Consider the following 20,264-nt stretch of genomic DNA (forward strand, 5'->3'; position numbering starts at 1 on the left):
TAATTTTACCGTGGGGTGGTGGTTCGTAGGTTACAGAGATGACAAGTAATAAAGTACAAATACTTTGTTACTGTACTTAAGTAGATTTTTGTTGGTTTCAGTGCTTTATTTTTCAGATTTTTTACTTTTACTTTTTACATTTTTTACACAAATATCATAAAAATTCTTACAGTTTTAAATCGGGCTTGTTAATTTACTTGCAAATTTTGAATGCCTTATAAATTCTGTCAATCTATTCTTTGTCATTGCCCGGCTTTATCAACCTCTGATCGCGCCCTGTAAGAACGCTTGTTTATTAAGTAACAAAATGTGTGTTGGTGGATCTGAAAACAAGAGATGCATTTCTGTTCAAATCTGGCATTTAAATGGGGTGAAAGTCTTGTCTACTTCCGACCATGTTGTACTGTACTTCTTTTATCTATAAATCTACTACCTTGGGGGGGTCTGAAGAAAATGAAGCAGCTTTAGCATAATGCAAAAAAAAAAAAAAAAAAAAAATTGTAGTCAATTACATTCATTTTTTTTCATCAAAAGAAAAAAAAAAATATATATATATACACACACACACACACACACATATATATATATATATATATATATATATATATATATATGTGTGTGTGTGTGTGTGTGTGTGTGTGTGTATATATATATATATATATATATATATATATATATATATATATATATATATATATATATATATACTGGACAAAATGAAGTGTTAAATTTAAAACATTTATTTGTATTCAGTATAAAGGCTGAAGAATTACATTTTAGAATATACGAATGACAGTGGCGGCTGTTGTTTTTAACAGCAGTAAAGTTGTTTTGTGTTTAACTGATGATATACAGGGCTTTTTGAGAATCGTTGTTGGACAATATTGTAGAGTGATGTTGCTTGGCTACTTTGCTGCTGAAAATTGGCAACCACAATTTTTACAAAAAAAAAAAATAGAAATGTAGGTTATTTTGCAGTGCAGTTGCCATGAAAATAAAGTATGGTAATGAACACTTTTTACTTAAGTGCTTATTTCAGGCCATACTTCTTTACTTTTACTTGAGTACCAAAGTGTAGTCAGTACTTCAACTTTTACCACAGTCGTTTTAAACAACAGTCTCTGTACTTCTACTTGAGTAAAGGATGTGTGTACTTTTGCAATCTCTGGTAGGTTGCTAGGCGACCATTAACCTTTTCTCAGAGGATGACAAGCTAACAAAGTATTGCTGCAGCTCTGATACAGATTTTAATTATGGAGAAAATTAAAAAGCACTGCCGTGTTTGAGTGTTCTGTGCTTGTCTGAGATGATTAGTCTATCGAAATGTGTATATTCTATACAAGTTAAAGCTGATCGGTCAGTTCTCGTCACGTGACCCCCCCACTTCCCCCAGAGTTAAAGAATGAGAATAAAGAATGAGCCTCCTCCATTCGGCTTTTACTTTCTCTTTACATTACTTTTACTCTTTACTCAATTACTTTGGTTGGATAAGAAAACAGTGTTGTATGCAATCCACTGAAGACATCCACTAGTCTACATGTTTGATTTGAGTTGTTAAGTGCACAGATTTGTTTCAAAACTAGTTCTAAATTCAGTTGTAATTTCCAGTAAACGAATAAATGAACAATAATAAAGAAGTGTGGAGTTATATTCAAACACGCATCCTACTTTTATGCCCATATGGTCCAAAACCTGACAGTTTGTTTTAAATGAAACAATTCTAAACATGCATATAATAAATAATACTGCTAATAATAATAACATTATACAAATGCAAATTGTCATGAATGAACTGAAGAAAGCCCCCCTAGATGAAGAAGGCAGTGGATTTTATATTTATATAGAAAATTGTAATCCTTTATTTTTTTCATATGTAAAGATATTTGTGTATTGCTGTGTGCATTAATCAATGTGTATGTGTTTTAGACGCGCTCTGTACTGTACTTTAAACCAGGTTTTAGTTGGTCAATGGCGCAGTCTATTTCAGTTCCTCAAAATAGCACACCCATGAGTCCACAAAGTGGCACAAATTGATTTGCTATTTAAACAATGTGGCACAAAACAGGAAAATTAGGGTTGCGCTGGTCTGAAAATAGCTCAAAATCACACCAAACACATCTTGTGTCTTATTGCGCCGGGTGTTGGATAGGGCCCATAGTCTCTACTTTGGTGCACTCGGCATTAAATTTGTGTTTGCATATTATTGGTTTTGTTGATATGCATAATTTTCACAATTCTAGGAAATTTGAAGAAATCTGAGGGGAAAAAAAAGCTGTTTCTTGAAGATATTAGGACTAGCATGAGTGCAACCGATGAACAGTTGGTGGTGCTGGAGATGTTGACTTTCTTAAATTGCTGTTCTATGGGCTGCCAGAGGCTTGAAGAGCCGAATAAGACGACGACTAACTGAGCTTGGCCCCTGACTAAAGGCAAGTCTTTATTCACACCAATGAAAAGCTGCATAGAAACCTTTGTTACAGCCAATAACTCTTCATTGCTTCAGATGAACCGAAGGCGATTAGCGATAGTGTTTTATGACGTCTTTATCCAGAACAAAGTCCCATATCAGTTTGTTGACTATCTCAGGCTGATCCTGTTGAACCCAGTGGCTGCATTCGGGAATGGTGTGAATGGTGACCGGACCCCTCACATAAGGCCGTGTCCCTCCAGACATGCCCTCTACCAGGATGTTGTCTGCTTCACCCCAAATTAACATGCAGGGCACAGCGACGTCCTGGTGCTTGTAAAGAGTGTTACTGTAGAGTGAGAAGTGCACAGTAACCGCGAGCGACAGACCACAATTTAAAGAGACAGTTCACCCAAAAATAAAAACTCAGTCATTATTACTCTCACTTCAAACCTATTTGAGTTTCTTTTTTCTGTTGAATACCAAGGATGATATTCTGAAGAATGTATCAACCATTGACTTCCATAGTATTATTTTTTCCTCCTATGGATGTCGATAACTGTTTTTTTTCAACATTTAAAGTGCCTTTGTTATGGTTTAAAAGCCCTGTAGTTTTTAATATAAACTACTATAGTATTCTTTCAAGTAAGTCAAATTTAGTAATTGAGTACAGGTACAGATTTTAAATAGTACTCTAGTAAATATAATAAGTTCTCCCTTTCAATTTTATTCAAATACTACATACTATACTCAAATAATTTTACTAGAATCACTTGATTGGGAGTAAATCCTGAGGATTTTTTTTTGGGGTGAACTATATATTTTTTAATAAACGCTCCACTTTTTTGTAAATAGACTCAATTTTACAAGTCACCTAGAGTTAAAGTGTTGAGATTGACCAGTTTTTTGTAGATTCAGCCAATCTCTGGGACTGGCGGAAGCATTATTATCTTTGTTTTTATTTTTTTTAAAGATTTTTTAACCTTTAATTTTTAGGACAGTAGAGTGGAGACAGAAATGCAATAGGGAACAGACAAAGGGAAAGAATCTCGAACTGGGAATCAAACACTGGTGGCCGTGAGCACCTCCAATCAATAGGCTATTGATGCCAAACTGCTAGAAGCATTGAGAGGAGTCTGGCTGCAGACCTGGTGCAGTGCAATCTGGGCTGCATCCAATGCTTTTTAATGGGCTCACCAAACCCCACCCCTAACCCTACCCATCACAGTGATGTCACTCGCTCCATTTGAGTGTATTGTGTCTGACATTGCATCACTGAGTGATGCAGTCTCAGGTTGCATCATAAAGGCTGCATCCAGATACTATTGAAAGCATTTCTAGCTTATGTTAGCATAAATCATTGAATCAGGTTAGATCATTAGCATTTCAAAAAAATCTAAAAAGAGTTTTGATAAATATCCTTTTTAAAGCTCGACTCTTCTGTATATACTGTACTATATTAAGCCTAATGGAAAATACGAAGTTGGAAATAGAGGTCTGCGTGGGACTATTTTTATAGTCCCGCTCCCATGAGATTTTAGTCCGCACTTAACCTGTCCTGATGTATATTCAGTCTTTGTTCACCCACTGCTTACTTAGAATAATTATCTACCCAACAAATTTAGATCTGGTTTCCAAAATATGATGTTTAAATTGAGCAAGATAACAAATAAAACTGTAGGCTGTGCAAGGATTGTAGGCTAAATGTCAGTTTTGTTTGCCACTTTGTGATGAGACATGAGTGCCGCCTTAAACCTGAAGTTCAAGTCTTGTGACTGCTAAAGGGTAAAATTTTGAGGTTTTATCACATCACGCAAAGGGTCATTTTTTCCAATTGCATCTATTATGCGTAAAAAGGCTCCCATACAGACTTTCCTGATGTGGGTTTCCTAATAGTAAACTGATCGTTTCCTAATGCAAGCTGAACATCCTTCAAGGCCAGCTCATCTTCATTTTGTTCTGCCATGGTTAAGCCTGCTCTAAGGACCAAGATGCAGATGATGCTCGCACAGACTGTGCAAATATAACGTTGGGACTCCGGAACACTATATTGTTTCACCGCTGGCTTGTTTTCAAATTACACCAGTTACTGAATGCTACCACATTTTATTCGGAAATGTATTCCTGCATCGCAAGAAACATGGTTGGGTCCTACAGCTCTAGTTGAAATGCAGACCTCTAGTTGAAAACATACATATGAACAATACTCCCATTCAGATGCAATGATGAAGGAACTTTGCTGCCGCACCATGGTGATATTCACAGAACTTTAAAATAGTCTCCAACTAGATAACTACACTGTAAAAAATCCTGGTTGCCTTAATCAAATTAACCTTATAAGTCCATTGAACTTATGTTATGTTAAACTGACTTAAAACAGCTTGCATAACTTATAAATTTAAGTTAAAATTTAAAAACATGGTTAACTTATATAATTAATATAATAATTAATATAATAATAATATATAATAAGCACTGCATATTATTGTGTCTGGGGCAAAGTTCCTTCATCATTATACTAGAATGAGACTATAGCTACTAGTAATAGTCTTTTTCCATCTGTCGTACTGTACACTTAGTTTCACTTGTTTGAGGGAGATGCTAATGGACTAATCTGATTCAATGATTTATGCTAAGCTAAGCTAAAAGTGCTCCTAGCAGGTCCGGCTCAATGGATTCAAAACTCAGCTCTTTAACTATGGGAGTTGTAAAATGAGCCTATTTTCCAAAACAAAATGGATTTTTCTTTAATCCAGTGTTGCAGAAATGGTAGTGATGAGCTTTAAACCTTAGGAGAGAGCGGAAGTAGTTGAGCGGGGCTGTGAGACCTCCAGGCTGGGACAGCGGGTACAGGTAACCCTCCAGCTGGCTCTCCGTCAGTCTTCTGGATCTGTTCCTGATGCCCACATTCTTGCCACAAAATAGACTTCGAACCAACTAATGGATATGACAGACACAAGCTGTCACCACCTATAAACTGCCACCATGAGACTCATTCAGACAGCAAACGACAAAAGCACAGGAAGTTGCAGAGACCTCTGATTTCAGTGTTTCCTGTAGCAGTAGCGGCAGTGCTATTTTAGTAAGTACACCACACGTGACAAAACTACTATGCAAATATATGTAGTAAATACTATAGTGTTTTTGAACCATTCTAAAGTGTATTATATCCTATATATTACAGTGTTTGTTATTGAATGCAAAAGCATACTGTCTATTTGTTCAGATTTACACTCACCGGCCACTTTATTAGGTACAACTTACTAGTACCGGGTTGGACCTCATTTTGCTATTAGAACTGCCTTAATCTATGCTGGCATAGATTTAATAAGGTTCTGGAAATATTCCTCAGAGATTCTGGTCCATATTGACATGATAGCGTCACACAGTTGTTGCAGATTTGTCAGCTGCACATCCATGATGCGAATTTCCCGTTCCACCCAATCCCAAAAGTGCTCTATTGGATTGAGAGCTGGTGACTGTGGAGGACATCTGAGTACAGTGAACTCATTGTCTTGTTCAAGAAACCATTCTGAGATGATTCACACTTTATGACATGGTGTGTTATCCTGCTGAAAGTAGCCCTCAGAAGATGGGTACACTGTGGTTATAAAGGGATGGACATGGTCAGCAACAATAGGTACAGGCTAGGCTGTGGCGTTGACACGATGCTCAATTGGTACTAATGGGTCCAGAGTGTGCCAAGAAAATATCCTCAAAAAAATTACACCACCTCCACCAGCCTGAACCATCGATACACGGCAGCATGGATCCATGCTGTTGTTGTTGCTAAATTCTGACTCCACCATCCGAATGTCGCAGCAGAAATCCCAACTCATCAGATCAGGCGACGTTTTTCGAATCTTCTATTGTCCAGTTTTGGCGAGCCTGTGCAAATTGTAGCCTCAGTTTCCTGTTCTTATCTGACAGGAGCGGCACCCGTTGTGGTCTTCTGCTGCTGTAGCCCATCTGCCTCAAGGTTCGACATGCTGTATGCTCAGAGATGCTCTTCTGCATACCTCAGTTATAACGAGTAGTCATTCTCCTCTGACTTCTGGCATCAACAAGGCATTTACGCCCACAGAACTGCCGCTTACTGGATACTTTCTCTTTTTCAGACCGTTCTTGGTTAACCATGATTGTGCATGAAAATCCCAGTAGATCAGCAATTTCTGAAATACCCAGACCAGGACAGCTTTACCTAATAAAGTGGCCGGTGAGTGTTTATACTGTACTACTAAATATACCTTTTTTTCTACAGTAAACTGTGGTGTAAAGTAGTATAGATATAAAGCTGTAGACAACATTAGGAAACATGTTTTGGGTCATTTATTTATATTACTATAGTTGTGTTACCATAGCAACTATAGAATTACCACAACAGAGTACTTTGTTATCCACTTGTTAAGTGGTGAGGATGTAATACTGTTTCCGCCATTCATTTGAATGGAGAAATCATTCGTTTATGATCACGTTTTATTCCTATCACTCATTAAAGTTAATTTTATATAAAATCTGGTTACACAACAATCTCTGGGGTTGCTGCATAACAAATACCAAAAAAATAACAATTTATAAAAAAATTTATCACTTTCTGGCCATCGGTTATTAGGATAGACATATATATTGCAATCGTGATTTTCGAAAGTATTAAATTGCTTTGTAAACATTTATTTTTACCATTTCATGAGTCTCCCCATTCAGTTGAATAGAGCGCTTGGACACGGAAGCCGTTTCGCGTGACGTCACACTTAACAAGCGGATATAGTAAGGTTCGAAAACACTACAGTATTTTTTGTAAATTACTATAGTAAAATTATAATTATGTTATTTCTTTCTTTCAAATTTACTCAAATGAAAAGTACAAACTTACCTTTATGTACTTAGGACTGAAAAGTAAAATTACTCATTAATGAATGTTCATTTTGAAAAAACTGAACATTCACTGAAAACATCTTTATATTTAATCTTAATTTAAGGCAACAAATTAATAATAAAGCATACCATATAGCTTATGTGAAATGTGAAAATTAAAACAAGGACACAGGTGTCACAAAAGCCACATGTGAACATTTAAGAAATATATTTATGTATTGAATTTGTATTAGTGTTTTTTATTGTAGATTTAATTAATCTATATTTACATTGCATATAGTTTTATTGTTTTTATAATTTTTGTGAATTATAATAAAGTGTCTAAACATAAAGTGAGCAGACATTGTTAACCACATCATAAACAGTGTGATAGTTATTCGGTATAATGCAGTTTTCAGAAAGAATATGAAGTAGTGGGTTGCAGTTTTTGAGCTATGATGTGCCACTTCAGCCAAAAGGCTTCTTTCTTGCAAAAAATGAAAACAGAATTGTTTCTCAATGAACTTTGATCCTAGAGCACATACCTGGCAACCCAATAACTGCTGTGAGTGAAGGAGTACAGCCGTCTGACTGAATGCCACATATCAAATGAGTAAAACATGACTTACACCAACTTCTGAGAGAGCAGCTACTTGGAAGTTGTGTTTGATGTGCGAAAAGTCAGTCAGTACTTCAACAAGTAGACTATCTAGAAGTATGTGTATCACAAAATGTCAAAGACATTATGCTAAACCTTTCCCTTTGTGGGAATCTAGTAATTGACTCGACTGGACAAAGCAGAAAAAAAGTTGAGCTACTTTAATTCCTGTTCAGCGTATTTGAATTGTCAAAACCTTGAATGTGGGCTTAAAACTGTTGTTGGACCTGGCAACCCTGCTCATAACCTTTGGAGAGAAAAATGCAGACACTGGACAAGGATTTTGTGCATATGACAAACACAAAGAATAAAGTATAAAAGGATCACATCGAGTAGCAAAAGAGACCATCAAAATACAGTGCAAATATAGATAATAATTTTTAACCTACCTTAAAATCCTCAAGAGACAAAACAAATTCGGGCAGTAATGGTAGCTGAAAGAAACAGGCATGTCCTGATCGCAGCAGCTGAGATGGTCTTCTCAAAACTGCATCTGTGGTTTATAGATGTGAGCATATATGTCCACATTAACAGTTTCAGTGCAGAACAATGTTGAAAAACAGAAGTGAAATAATGACTGGTCGAAACAGTCTCTTACCCAGCCATGAGGCGGGATGAGGGGCGTTCATCACTATGAGGAGTTGCACCATGTCTGGCCGCTCCAGGGCAAAATGCCATGCCAGCATCCCACCCCAGTCATGACCCACCAAAATGCAGCTGGTGTGCCCTGAAATCACACAAATATCACTCCAGTGTTCATGTAGTGTCGGAGGCAGAAATGTGATACAGCCATAAGTGTTAAGGCTTCAGTTGACAGATACAAGACAATAGCAGGGTAGCCAGGGTAAAAAGAAAGTTTAAATATTTATTCATTCATTTTCTTGTCGGCTTAGTCCCTTTATTAATCCAGGGTCGCCACAGCGGAATGAACCGCCAACTTATCCAGCAAATCTTTATGCAGCGGTTGCCCTTCCAGCCGCAACCCATCTCTGGGAAACATCCACACACGCATTCACACACACACACACACTCATACACTATGGACAATTTAACCTACCCAATTCACTGTACTGCATGTCTTTAGACTGTGGGGGAAACCGGAGCACCCGGAGGAAACCCACGCAAAAGCAGGGAGAACATGCAAACTCCACATAGAAACGCAAACTGAGCCAAGGTTCGAACCTAGTGATCTTCTTGCTGTGAGGCAACAGCACTATGTACTGCGCCACTGCCTCGCCATAGTCAGAAATAAAGAGAGAAAATAATCTTTACAAAGTCTCAATCATTAACAAAAATGTCATAATAAGCTTTGAGAAACTTCATTTTTCTTCAGCTTTGTCACTTTATACATCAGGGGCCACCACAGCTGAATGAACAGACAAATTATCCAGCATATGTTTTACGCAACGGATGCCCTTACAGCCGGAACCCAAAACTGGAAAACATCCATACACACTTGCATTCACACACATACATGATAGACCACGGCCATTTTAGTTGTTCAATTCACTTATAGAGCATCATGCTTATTCAGGCAGGCGTGTCCACACTCGGTCCTGGAGGGACGGTGTCCTGCAGAGTTTAGCTCCAACCCCAATCAAACACACCTGAACCAGCTAATCAAGCTCTTACTAGATATAATAGAAACTTCCTGACAGGTATGTTGAAGCAAGTTAAGGCTAAACTCAGTAGGACACCGGCCCTCCAGGACCGACTTAGGACACTCCTGATGTTATTGGACTGTGGGGGAAACCAGAGCACCATCTGCGAAGCTAGGCCTATATTTCTACTCAGCCCCCCTTAAACTTTTCCGATAAGCTCTTAAACTGTAGACCAAATTATCGTCTCTGTCCCCTTTAAATTTGACATGAGGACGGCGGCAGAATTCGGCTTATCCCCTACTTTCGCTTTTCATTCAATCAGCTAACCACAGCTGTGCAGAGCGAGAGAACAATTGTGTTTTGTCGATACATTGTTATACAAAATGCTTATTGCAGTTCTTTGCTATGGATACACTTGTATCACTTGTATCCTGATGTCAGATAGGAGCAATGGGGTTTCCAATCTACTATTTCCTCAGTGCTCACCTCATAACCACGACTGTTTCCTCCAGCGAAAATGTAACTCCTAACGAACATTTTACTCCCATCCTACTTATTTTATATGAACTACCAATATAAAATACATAACAGTGCATGTGGCATTATCTCTATCACAGTCATGCACAGAAAGTATTAAACACAGTGACAGAACCACTTAGTGAATGTGCTCATTTTAACTGTCAGAGAAAGAAACATCGTGTGATGTCTTGTATTAAAAATATTTCCTATTTTAATATTATGATTCAGTTCGTGAAATATGTGAATTAGCCTGTTGCTCAAAAATAATACATTTTATTTATATACCATTTCATTAGAAAAGTGGCAATTTTATTTATTAAAACATAAAAACAAAAATTGTACGTTAACATATAAAGTGGCTTTTTGTACAGTAAACAGGTTTGTTGAGTCTATTTGGCTAATTCAGAACTCAAAAGACTATGCACGTATATACAATACAGTATAATACTGCTAGATTAGCAAACAACCCTATCCTATAAGTGAAACATTTTTAAGTGTATTACTATTAAATTATTACTCATAAATGCGTTATATAATATATATATATATATATATATATATATATATATATATATATATATATATATATATATATATATATATATATATATATTTTTTTTTTTTTTTTTTTTTTTTTTTTTTTTTTCATGGAGCTGAGCCACCCTAAAATAAAAAATCCTAAAATCGCCCCTGCAGAACACAAAGAAGAAACACACCTGAACATGGGGGAGAACATGCAAACTCCACACAAAAATGACAACTGACCCAGCCGGGACTTGAGCCAGCGACCTTCTTGCCGTGAGGCGATCGTGCTAGCCACAGTGATGCCCCTTGTATTGATTCATAGATATGTAGATTCATGTTTATATCTAGTATTGATTGAGCTCATTTTAAATAAGTAGTTTGAGCAAGCAGCATCTTTTTCTGAGTGTGTGTATTGCAGAAAGCACACAAGTTACATAAGTTATATAAAAATAATAACAATTTGGAAGTTTTGTAAGATGTACATGTTGCAGATATCTGAAAATGTAGGAAGCAGCCATAAAGGTACCCAGCTGGTCGACGGTGTCTCTAATGTCGTACAGGAGTGCCTCCAGTAAATAATCCTCCAGCCGGACGGGCGCGTCTGAAGCTCCGCAGCCGCGCAGGTCGAGCGCCACCGTGTGGAAATCACCGCTAAACTCCAGGAGCTGATGACGCCACGAGTACCTGCAAGTCACGTGGTCACACCGTCAAATTCATAAAACGACACAGCTAGTGACCTGACGTTCTCGCAAAATTAATATAGTAAGTAGGCCTGTTGTAAGTAAATCTGGAAAAAATTGTTGCTGTAATACAACATCTACAATGATGAATACTTAAATGACTATAACGGAGTAGTTTTTCTCTGAAATTGTAGTTTTAAGTACACTGCAAAAAATGCTTTTCTTAGATTTTTTTGTCTTGTTTCTAGTCCAAATATCTAAAATTTCCTAAATCAAAAAGAAACTTCTAGACAAGCAAAACATTGTCTTGTTTTGAGAAATATTATGCCAATATTAAGTGAGCTTTTCCTTAAAGCAAGCAAAATAATCTGCCAATGGGGTAAGCAAAATAATCCTATGTCAAAAGATAAAACAAAATTAATTTGCTTACCCAATTGGCAGATTATTTTGCTTGTTTTAAGGAAGAACTCACTTAATATTGGCATATTATTTCTCATAACGAGACAATATGTTTTGCTTGTCTAGAAAATGCTTCTTGATATAAGAAATTTTAGATATTTAGACTAGAAAAAAGACAAAAAATCTATGCAAGAAAAGCATTTTTGCAGTGTACTTTTAGAAATGTGTACTTTTACTTTACCTTAAGTACATTTTAGTGCAGTATCGGTACTTAAACTCCACTACTTTCCTTCAATCTGCAGTCACTACTTTATTTTTTCCTGGATATGGGGATTAGAAAAATAAGTTCCATGGTTTCTGTGTCCAGTCAAATCACACATAGGTAAATTGCATCATGATGAACTACCTCAAGACATGGGCAGTTTATAATTTTAGCAAACTGTTTGGAAGCAGCAAACTGTATTAAAAGTGTCCAAGATGTACAAAATCTTTGCACATATTGACCCAGAGACTGTTTAGATGCATGTCACTGATGAAAAGATGACGGATGTTTACTGTATGATGACCGGAAGGGCTTTTAACACCCAGCAGGCACAGGTTGTCAACATGAGGTCAGATTGACATTGTACCGCGACGTCATGCAGAAATTGCATTTTGTTTGGAGATGAAAATCGGGTTGACATCAGAACCCAACATAAGGATGATTTCAGTGTCTAACATCCAACCTAAAATCCTAAAACCTAATGATGTTACAGCTTGATATTGTTTGGACATATCAGTATGACGTCTATCAGATGTTGGATTTTAGATGCCAAACCTGACAAATAAATGTCAGTGTGTTCGACATCAATGGTTTAAGATGTTGGAATTGGATCACTTGCCTAATGATGTTACCGTTGGACATTGTTTGGACGTTACCACTATGACGTCTATCAGACGTTGGATTTTGGTTGCCATACCTGACAAATTTCAGTATTTGATGTCAGTATGACGTTGGATTTGGGTCACTTTCCAGCACAATCAAATATTAATGTCATTTGACGTTGTTATTGGACATCAAAATAAAATCGTCCTTAGACGCTGACTAGACATTGAATTTTAGTCATCCATCATCACAACCTAAATCTAACCTAATATTAACGTCTTATGATGTTGTGTGCCTGTTGGGCAATAACTAAGTGCACTACAGTATGTTACGTTTACACACGACCACAAATGACATGTAAATGCATCAGCTTTTTACAGCGTAATACTCACTACTCCTCACTCGAGTACTTTTGAAAGGGCTACTCTTTACTCATACTTTGAGTTGAGTAATATTTACAACAGATACTTTTACTGTACTTGCACTACATTTTTAGGCAAGTGATGGTACTTTTACTTAAGTATTTCAATACTCTTTTCACCCCTGAATATAGCGTTGTAGCCTAGACCTAAATTACCCAATTCTGTATTTTCTACATTTTCTTACAGGCCTACGTCGCAATTTACTGTTGTAAAAACAAAAATAAATCATTACTAAAGTAAGTTAGTTAAGTTAATACAAAAGTTAATCAAAATATATTTAGTACACTTTGCAATCACTAACCCCCAGGGGTCGAAGACTGCATATACGCGTTTTGATGCGTCTTCTCCTGATAATGCTGAAAAGAATCTACAAAACACTTTTAGTTTTGATCGTACAGATATAAGTAATACATCAATCGAATCTGTTAGGTGTCTAGTTATTTTTGTGTACACTCACAGTGACAACAAACGCGTGTGCTTTTGCAAAATAGGAATATTAAACAGTGTAGGCATTCTTTCTATTGTCTCTTCACCAACTGTTTTTTGAAACATGTCAGTCATTAATATGTTTTTTACGATAGTGAAAACAGCACAAATGCCAGTGCACGTCAAAACTTCTCCATGGCAGCCCCAAAACACCCTTAGACCCCTGGGGGTAAACAAAGTGTTGTAAAGCTAAATACAGTATAATACACTTAGGCTTTACTGTAGCCTATTGTTTTTCATGTTGTTGATATGTATACTAAAACTGCATAGAAATAAAATTTTCTTTTGCTAGATAGGCTACTATTGAGATTTTAAAGTACACATTTACATTTGCATGGAATTAAGTTGGACACATTTAAGTATGATTTAGCCTCTCCCTTTGTAAGTTTATTAGTAGGCTAATATTTTGCCTTGCTTTTAGGCTTATATATATATATATATACAGTAGGTGAGAGTTCAAAGTGGCTATTAACGCCGCAGCATGTACCGCCGCCGTTTGAAATAGGTGCCGCTCTGTTTTTAGTGTATGACCGCAGTTTGTGAATGAGCCGCCAGGGGGCGCAAAAGGACGGGATGCGAACGGAAAGAAATAGCCCATACAGCAGCCACTGTGCTTGTAAATGATATTAAACAATAAGTCAAAGCATTATAATTCCTTCATTAAACATTTAAAATTTGTTAACACGCTTTATTGCAAACTTTTTAAGTGCAAAGAGGATTAGTTTTGGAAAATAGAATTGAAGAAGTAAAAGACAACTAAAATGAAAGCACAAACATTAAGTACAAATAACGTTTTGAGAAAAAAAATTAATAGTACTGAAACTAAATTATTAAAAATAAACTTGCGGGACTTCATTTATGTCCTGCGGCAACATTACTTTTATTACACTTTAAGTGATCTGCTTGAGGTAGGTCACGTTTATCAATGGTAAGTTTTAGCCTAAGTTTACATCAATAACATAATGTGCATTGTCCTTTACCATACAAAAAAAGAAGGAAAAAAAAACAATATTATACACCATAGTTGCCTGTAGCCTATAAAAAGGCCGCAAATATTTTTAAATGCATTAAAAGGCAAGCGCATATCTTAGCCTTGAGTTTGTTCACACTCTGCCTGTATTAACATAAATGCTATATTTTAATATAGCTTATTTTGATTAATTCGCTTTAACTGACAGACTTTTCTTCTTTTTCCGCGGTTATGCGGCATTATATTTCACACGCATATGCAAGGTGACTGAATATGAAATTAAAATACAAAACATACTGAGCCATTAAGTAAAAAAAACAAAACAAAACAGTTATACTTTAAAGCAGAACATTGACGTTTTGAAACAAAAAAACGGAACTGAAACTAAATTATTAAAAATAAACCTGCCAGACTTAATTTATGTCCTATTTTCATTATTCATTTATTTTCATTATTCGTTTATTATTATGTACTATAAATGAAACATAAAATGAGATAGTAAAATAAAATCAACAACGAAAATGTAAATAAAAACGTAAATTAAAAACATAAATGAAAATGTCTTGTCTTAGTCCTATGCAAATAGCAAACACTACATCTCTCTATATTTAGACCTAAAGACTGCTTTATTTATTTATTTATTTAAGACTACTTATTTGTACTGAATGTTTGTGCTTTCATTTTAGTTGTCTTCCATTTCTTCAATTCTATTTTCCAAAACGAATCCTCTTTGCACTTAAAAAGTTTACAATAAACCAGGTAAACAAATTTTAAATGTAAGTTGAGGTGATCGCAAGTTCACAACTGTGAGGTGATGTGCTCTACCGGCAGAATAATCTATATTATTTTGCTATTTTTCATATGCGCACGTTTAAGATTTGAGATAATAACATTGCCATGATAGTCAAAGAAATCAAAACATTATTTTCACCCCAACGCAATTTAATCGGGCACTGAAGGCTAATAACTTAATTCTTATATTTGTTTTGACTTCTCACCATGTATCTTTTCTACAGCATAGTATAGTGTAAGAGCATGTCTATTACCAGAAAAACTAAATTAAAATTATATTTTAATTGAACACATCACATCACACACAGTAAGCTACGCCTACAGAACAGTCTGTTTAGCATTGTGAAAAGGCAAAGCTGAATATCTGTGGTTAAAGTGCCACCCAGCGGTCAAATGCTGCTGGCGCATCAAGTACCGCCGTCGCCGCGGTATGAATGGCGGCACAAGGAACACATTGAAGTAGTAACATCTGTATATATATATATATATATATATATATATATATATATATATATATATATATATATATATATATATAGGCTAAAAGCAAGGCATGATACAGACTAAGCATCTGTAACCCTGCCTGTCCTACGCCACCCAACCCCTGCTTCGACCTGGTATCGATCCAGCGACTCTCCGCATGGGAGTTGGTTGCTATACCAAGGAGGCTAAAGACCATGGCCTCTAGTGTTTGACGCTAGAGCACCTTTTAGAGGTTGGAGGAGTGAGGTTTACCTGCACAACACTTACTAGATGGCCTCCGTTACACTTCGCTTTAAAACATTTAAGTAAACAAGTATTTCTTGTTATTCCCTGTATGAACAGAGACAAATTTTAGTTCACATTGCTGGCAATATGTCAGATTGGTTTCCAGTGTATGTTGGACTCCGGCAGGGCTGTTCTTTTTTCACCAATCCTGTTTATATTTTTCTAGACAGAATTTTAAAGCGCAGCCATGGGCTGGTTTGGTGACCACAGGATCTCTTCTCTGTTATTCGCAGATGATTCAGTGTTCTGTTGGCTCCATCGAACATGGATCTTTAGCATGCACTGGTGTGACATGGCTGGGATGAGAATCAACACCTCCAAGTCCGAGGCCATGGTGCTCCACTGGAAAAAGGTGGTTTGTCATCTCCAGGTTGGAAAAAAGTCCTTACCCCAAGTGGAGGAATTCAAGTAGGTTCACGAGTGAGGGAAGGATGGAACCTGAGATTGACAGGTGGATTGGTGCAGCGGCAGCAGTAATGCGGTCGATGTATCAGTTCATTGTGGTAAAGAAGCAGCTAAGCCGAAAGGCAAAGCTATCGATTTAGTGGTCAGTCTTCGTTCCTACTCTTACCTATGGTCATGAGCTTTGAGTCATGACTGAAAGGACAAGAACTCAGAGACCAGTGGCTGAAATGAGTTTCCTTCGCAGGGTGGCAGGGCACACCCTGATAGATAAGGTAAGGAGCTTTGTCTCCCGGGAGGAGCTCAGAGTAGAACTGCTACACCTCCACTTTAAGAAAAGTCAGCTGAGGTGGCTCTGCATCTGTTTTGGACGCATACCTAGGGAGGTGTACCAGGCATGTCCCACCGGGAGGAGGCCTCTAGGAAAATCCAGGACATGCTGGAGGGACTATGACTATCGGCTTGCCTGGGAACGTCTTGGGATCCCCTCGGAGGAGCTGATGGAAGTGCCTGGGGAGAGGGAAGTCTGGGGTTCTCTCATAAGACTGCTGCCTCCGCGACCCGGCCCCGAAAAAGCGATGAATGAATAAATGAATGAATGAAGTATTTCTTTAAAGCTGCATATTAATATCTGTTTTGCACACTTTTTCTACCTTTAAGGTTCACTTTTGTACTTTAAGGTACTATGAGGTACAGATTTGTACTTTATGTAATTATATGTAACTGCAAGGACCTGTTAGGAACAAAAAAGTACCTTTCAAAAAGGTACCGCCCCAGTGACAGAGAACATATTGTACAAAACGAAACCAACAAGACACAAACACAGAGAACTCCACCTTGTAATAAATACTAGAATGTAGTTTTTAACTAAATTGTGGTTATAGAATTCAGCTAAAGTATACTGTAACAACAATTTTTTTTTCTATTTAATTTTTCATTCAGACTTCATTTAATCTGATACAGGCTGTTTTCTGCATGAGTACCAAAAGAAAAAGTGTCAAAAAGATTTAGATATCAGTTAAAATGCAAGCCAGCAGAAAGAAACAAATGAAGGCAGAATTTACCAGTTCTCTGGGAATCCATGAAGGAACAGCATTAGAGGCTTTTTGTGGTCTCCTTTAGTCACATAATGAAACCTCAAACCTGAGCTCTGCAGGGTAAAACAAAGACAAACAACAACAAAACAGATTTAGAGTATAGGAAATAATTAAAAAAACAAAGTCAAAATAAATTATTTTAATAAGTATACTAGTAGTTTAAGTCGATATCAATCAGCCTTTAAATAAATTCCATTCAACAGTAAATCTGCAAGAGTTACAGCGCTGAAGTGTGATCATAAAGACAAAGGAAAGCCAGCAGGATTGTGAACGCCGTGCTATTTTTTTAAACACAGGTGGCGCACTAACACCAGATTTGGACAATCCTTTAGCCTTTCATTCACCTTTCTAAAGACACAGGACACAGGAGGAGAAATACTGCTGGTTTACTTTTACGTTTTCAATGAGAGACTGCCATTAAATTTACAGCAAAATTAGCCTACAATTATAACTTAAATAAACACCAAAAAATAGTCGACAACGTTACTCGCCAATTATATTAAAATTTTTATTTAACCTACTGTATAGCTTCAAAAATAATATTTGTATAATACTGTGTTGAAAGATAATCTTTCAAAAAATCATCCGATAGCATAAATAACTGATATTTTTTCCATTTAAAATCCTCTCACCCTGCCCTTCAGAAATGCATGGTCACCAAGCTCAGGGTCTTGAAGACAGGCTGGGGGTTTCTTTCGGACGGTCCATTGAAAAGTTCCATATGGATCCTTTAATCCAGTCCAGGCGATCCGGATCAAAACCAAGCAAGCAGTCAGTCCAGCTGTGCCATACACCACAATGTAATAGACCAAAGAGAGGGTCCATAAGCTTAGCCGTGTTGGTAGTAAAAGCCAGTGCATTAAAGAGTTGCTCATGATTATATAACAGTAATAGTCAGAGAGATATATCTAGAGACATTATAGCTAATGCTGCTTGTCTTTGGAGAAGTTCACCCTTCAATACACCCCATGTGACTTTGTGGAAACAACTGTCACTGAGCTATTTTTATACCACATATAAATTATCCAGAAGACTGACTTAATCACAATGCTTTTTTTCTTAATCGAACAATAACATACATGGATAAGCTATGTAACCTGAACTGCTGATTAATATTGTTAATATTAGTTTGTGTCAATAAATTTGCCAATTCTAAAATAACATTGTTTTTTTTTAAGTCTTTGAGTGGTTGATCAAACTCAGTACACCAGAAAGGTAAGCTATTTCTCTGCAAAGTTTGACAACAAAAAGTATATTTCTAAGTATATATAGTATATTTATTAATTATTTAGTTACAATTTTATTTACTTTTTAATATTTTTTACCCATAGACTGTTGATTACTTATTGTATGTAATCTCTATTGTAAAACTTATTACCTCCTATGATCTGTCCACCTCCTATGATCTGTCTCCCCTAAAAAGTGTGATGTTTTGTGTATGGTCTGGGTGGTCCAATTTCGCTATATAAAAGTGTAGTGACAAATAAAGGCTTGATTGATACCTGATTGATACCTTGATACCTGTTCCTTTTTGTTTTTATAAATAAATAAATAAATAAATAAATACAGTTGAAGTCAGAATTATTATTTTTTCTTTTTTTTTAAATTCCACAAATGATGTTTAACAGAGCAAGGAAATTTTCACAGTATGTCTGAAGATATATATATATATTTTTTTTTTTTTGGAGAAAGTGTTATTTGTTTTATTTTTGCTGAAATAAAAGCAATTTTTAATAATTAAAAAAAATCATTTTAAGGTTAAAATTATTAGCCCCTTTAAGCTATATTTATTTCCAATAGTCTACAGAACAAACAATCATTATACAATAACTTGCCTAATTACCCTAACCTGTCTGGTTAACCTAATTAACCTAGTTAAGCCTTTAAATGTCGTAGAAGTGTCTTGAAAAATATCTAGTAAAATATTATGTACTGTCATCATGGCAAAGATAAAGTAAATCAATTATTAGAAATGAGTTATTATAGCTATTATGTTTAGAAATTTGTTGAAAACATATTTTCTCCGTTAAACAACATTGGGGAAAAATAATATATATATATATATATATATATATATATATATATATATATATATATATATATATATATATATATATATATATATATATATATATATATATATATATATATTTGCAAGACTTAGAACTTGTTCATATTAGATTATATATATATATATATATATATATATATATATACATACATATATACATACATACATACATACATACATACATACATATATATATATATATATATATATATATATATATATATATATATATATATATATATATATATATATATATATATATATAATCTAATATGAACAAGTTCTAAGTCTTGCAAATAGGTGAAGATTGCTTATTTTTATTTTTATTCAGCCCCTCTTTTGCTTATAAAAATGCCCATGTGTGTAAATGTCCAATTATAAATGGTAATTCATCAATATGTTGTGTACGAAAAGTTTTATATTAACATTACTTTTAAATGAAGCTATTTTTACATTGACTATCACAGAATTTCATGCCCAACCAATTCCCTCACGGAGTAAATTGATTTATTAAAGCATATTTATTCAACTTTAGCTCAAGGTTTGTTCATTAGTTTAAATCTTAGCACATTGCTTTTAATACATTGTAGATATTTATATGTTGTTTCGTGCATGCAATATAATAGGCAGAAAGAAAGAACGATATGGAACAAAAATGAACACTATAAAGATTTATTTCTGTCCTGATGTCTTTCCATTGATTAAACTAGACTTTTCTCCCACCACGTCGCCTCATACTGCTCTCTAA

General features: G+C 35.7%; 1 protein-coding gene across 3 annotated transcripts; it reads right to left on the minus strand.

Moving 5' to 3' along the window:
• Nucleotides 1–718: 718 nt before the first annotated feature.
• On the minus strand, nt 719–18,457 carry unm_sa33314 (un-named sa33314). Of its 3 annotated transcripts, none has more exons than XM_087245220.1 (7): nt 18,078–18,457; nt 17,413–17,498; nt 11,091–11,248; nt 8,518–8,646; nt 8,309–8,412; nt 5,196–5,344; nt 719–2,756 (listed from the first exon to the last, which is right to left on the minus strand). In XM_087245220.1, the coding sequence occupies exons 1-7, from the start codon at nt 18,318–18,320 to the stop codon at nt 2,519–2,521; spliced, it is 1,107 nt and encodes a 368-aa protein (XP_087101346.1). In that variant the 5' UTR covers nt 18,321–18,457; the 3' UTR covers nt 719–2,518. The 3 variants fall into 3 exon arrangements, 1 of the variants encoding a protein (XP_087101346.1); XR_015481310.1 differs by having other exon boundaries at nt 1,422–4,942; nt 5,018–5,344; nt 18,078–18,438; XR_015481311.1 differs by having other exon boundaries at nt 1,880–4,646; nt 5,018–5,344; nt 18,078–18,438.
• Nucleotides 18,458–20,264: the final 1,807 nt, after the last annotated feature.

This window comes from Danio rerio, chromosome 3, assembly GCF_052040795.2.
Source record: "Danio rerio strain M-AB ecotype USA chromosome 3, GRCz13ab, whole genome shotgun sequence".
NCBI classification, from domain to species: domain Eukaryota; kingdom Metazoa; phylum Chordata; class Actinopteri; order Cypriniformes; family Danionidae; genus Danio; species Danio rerio.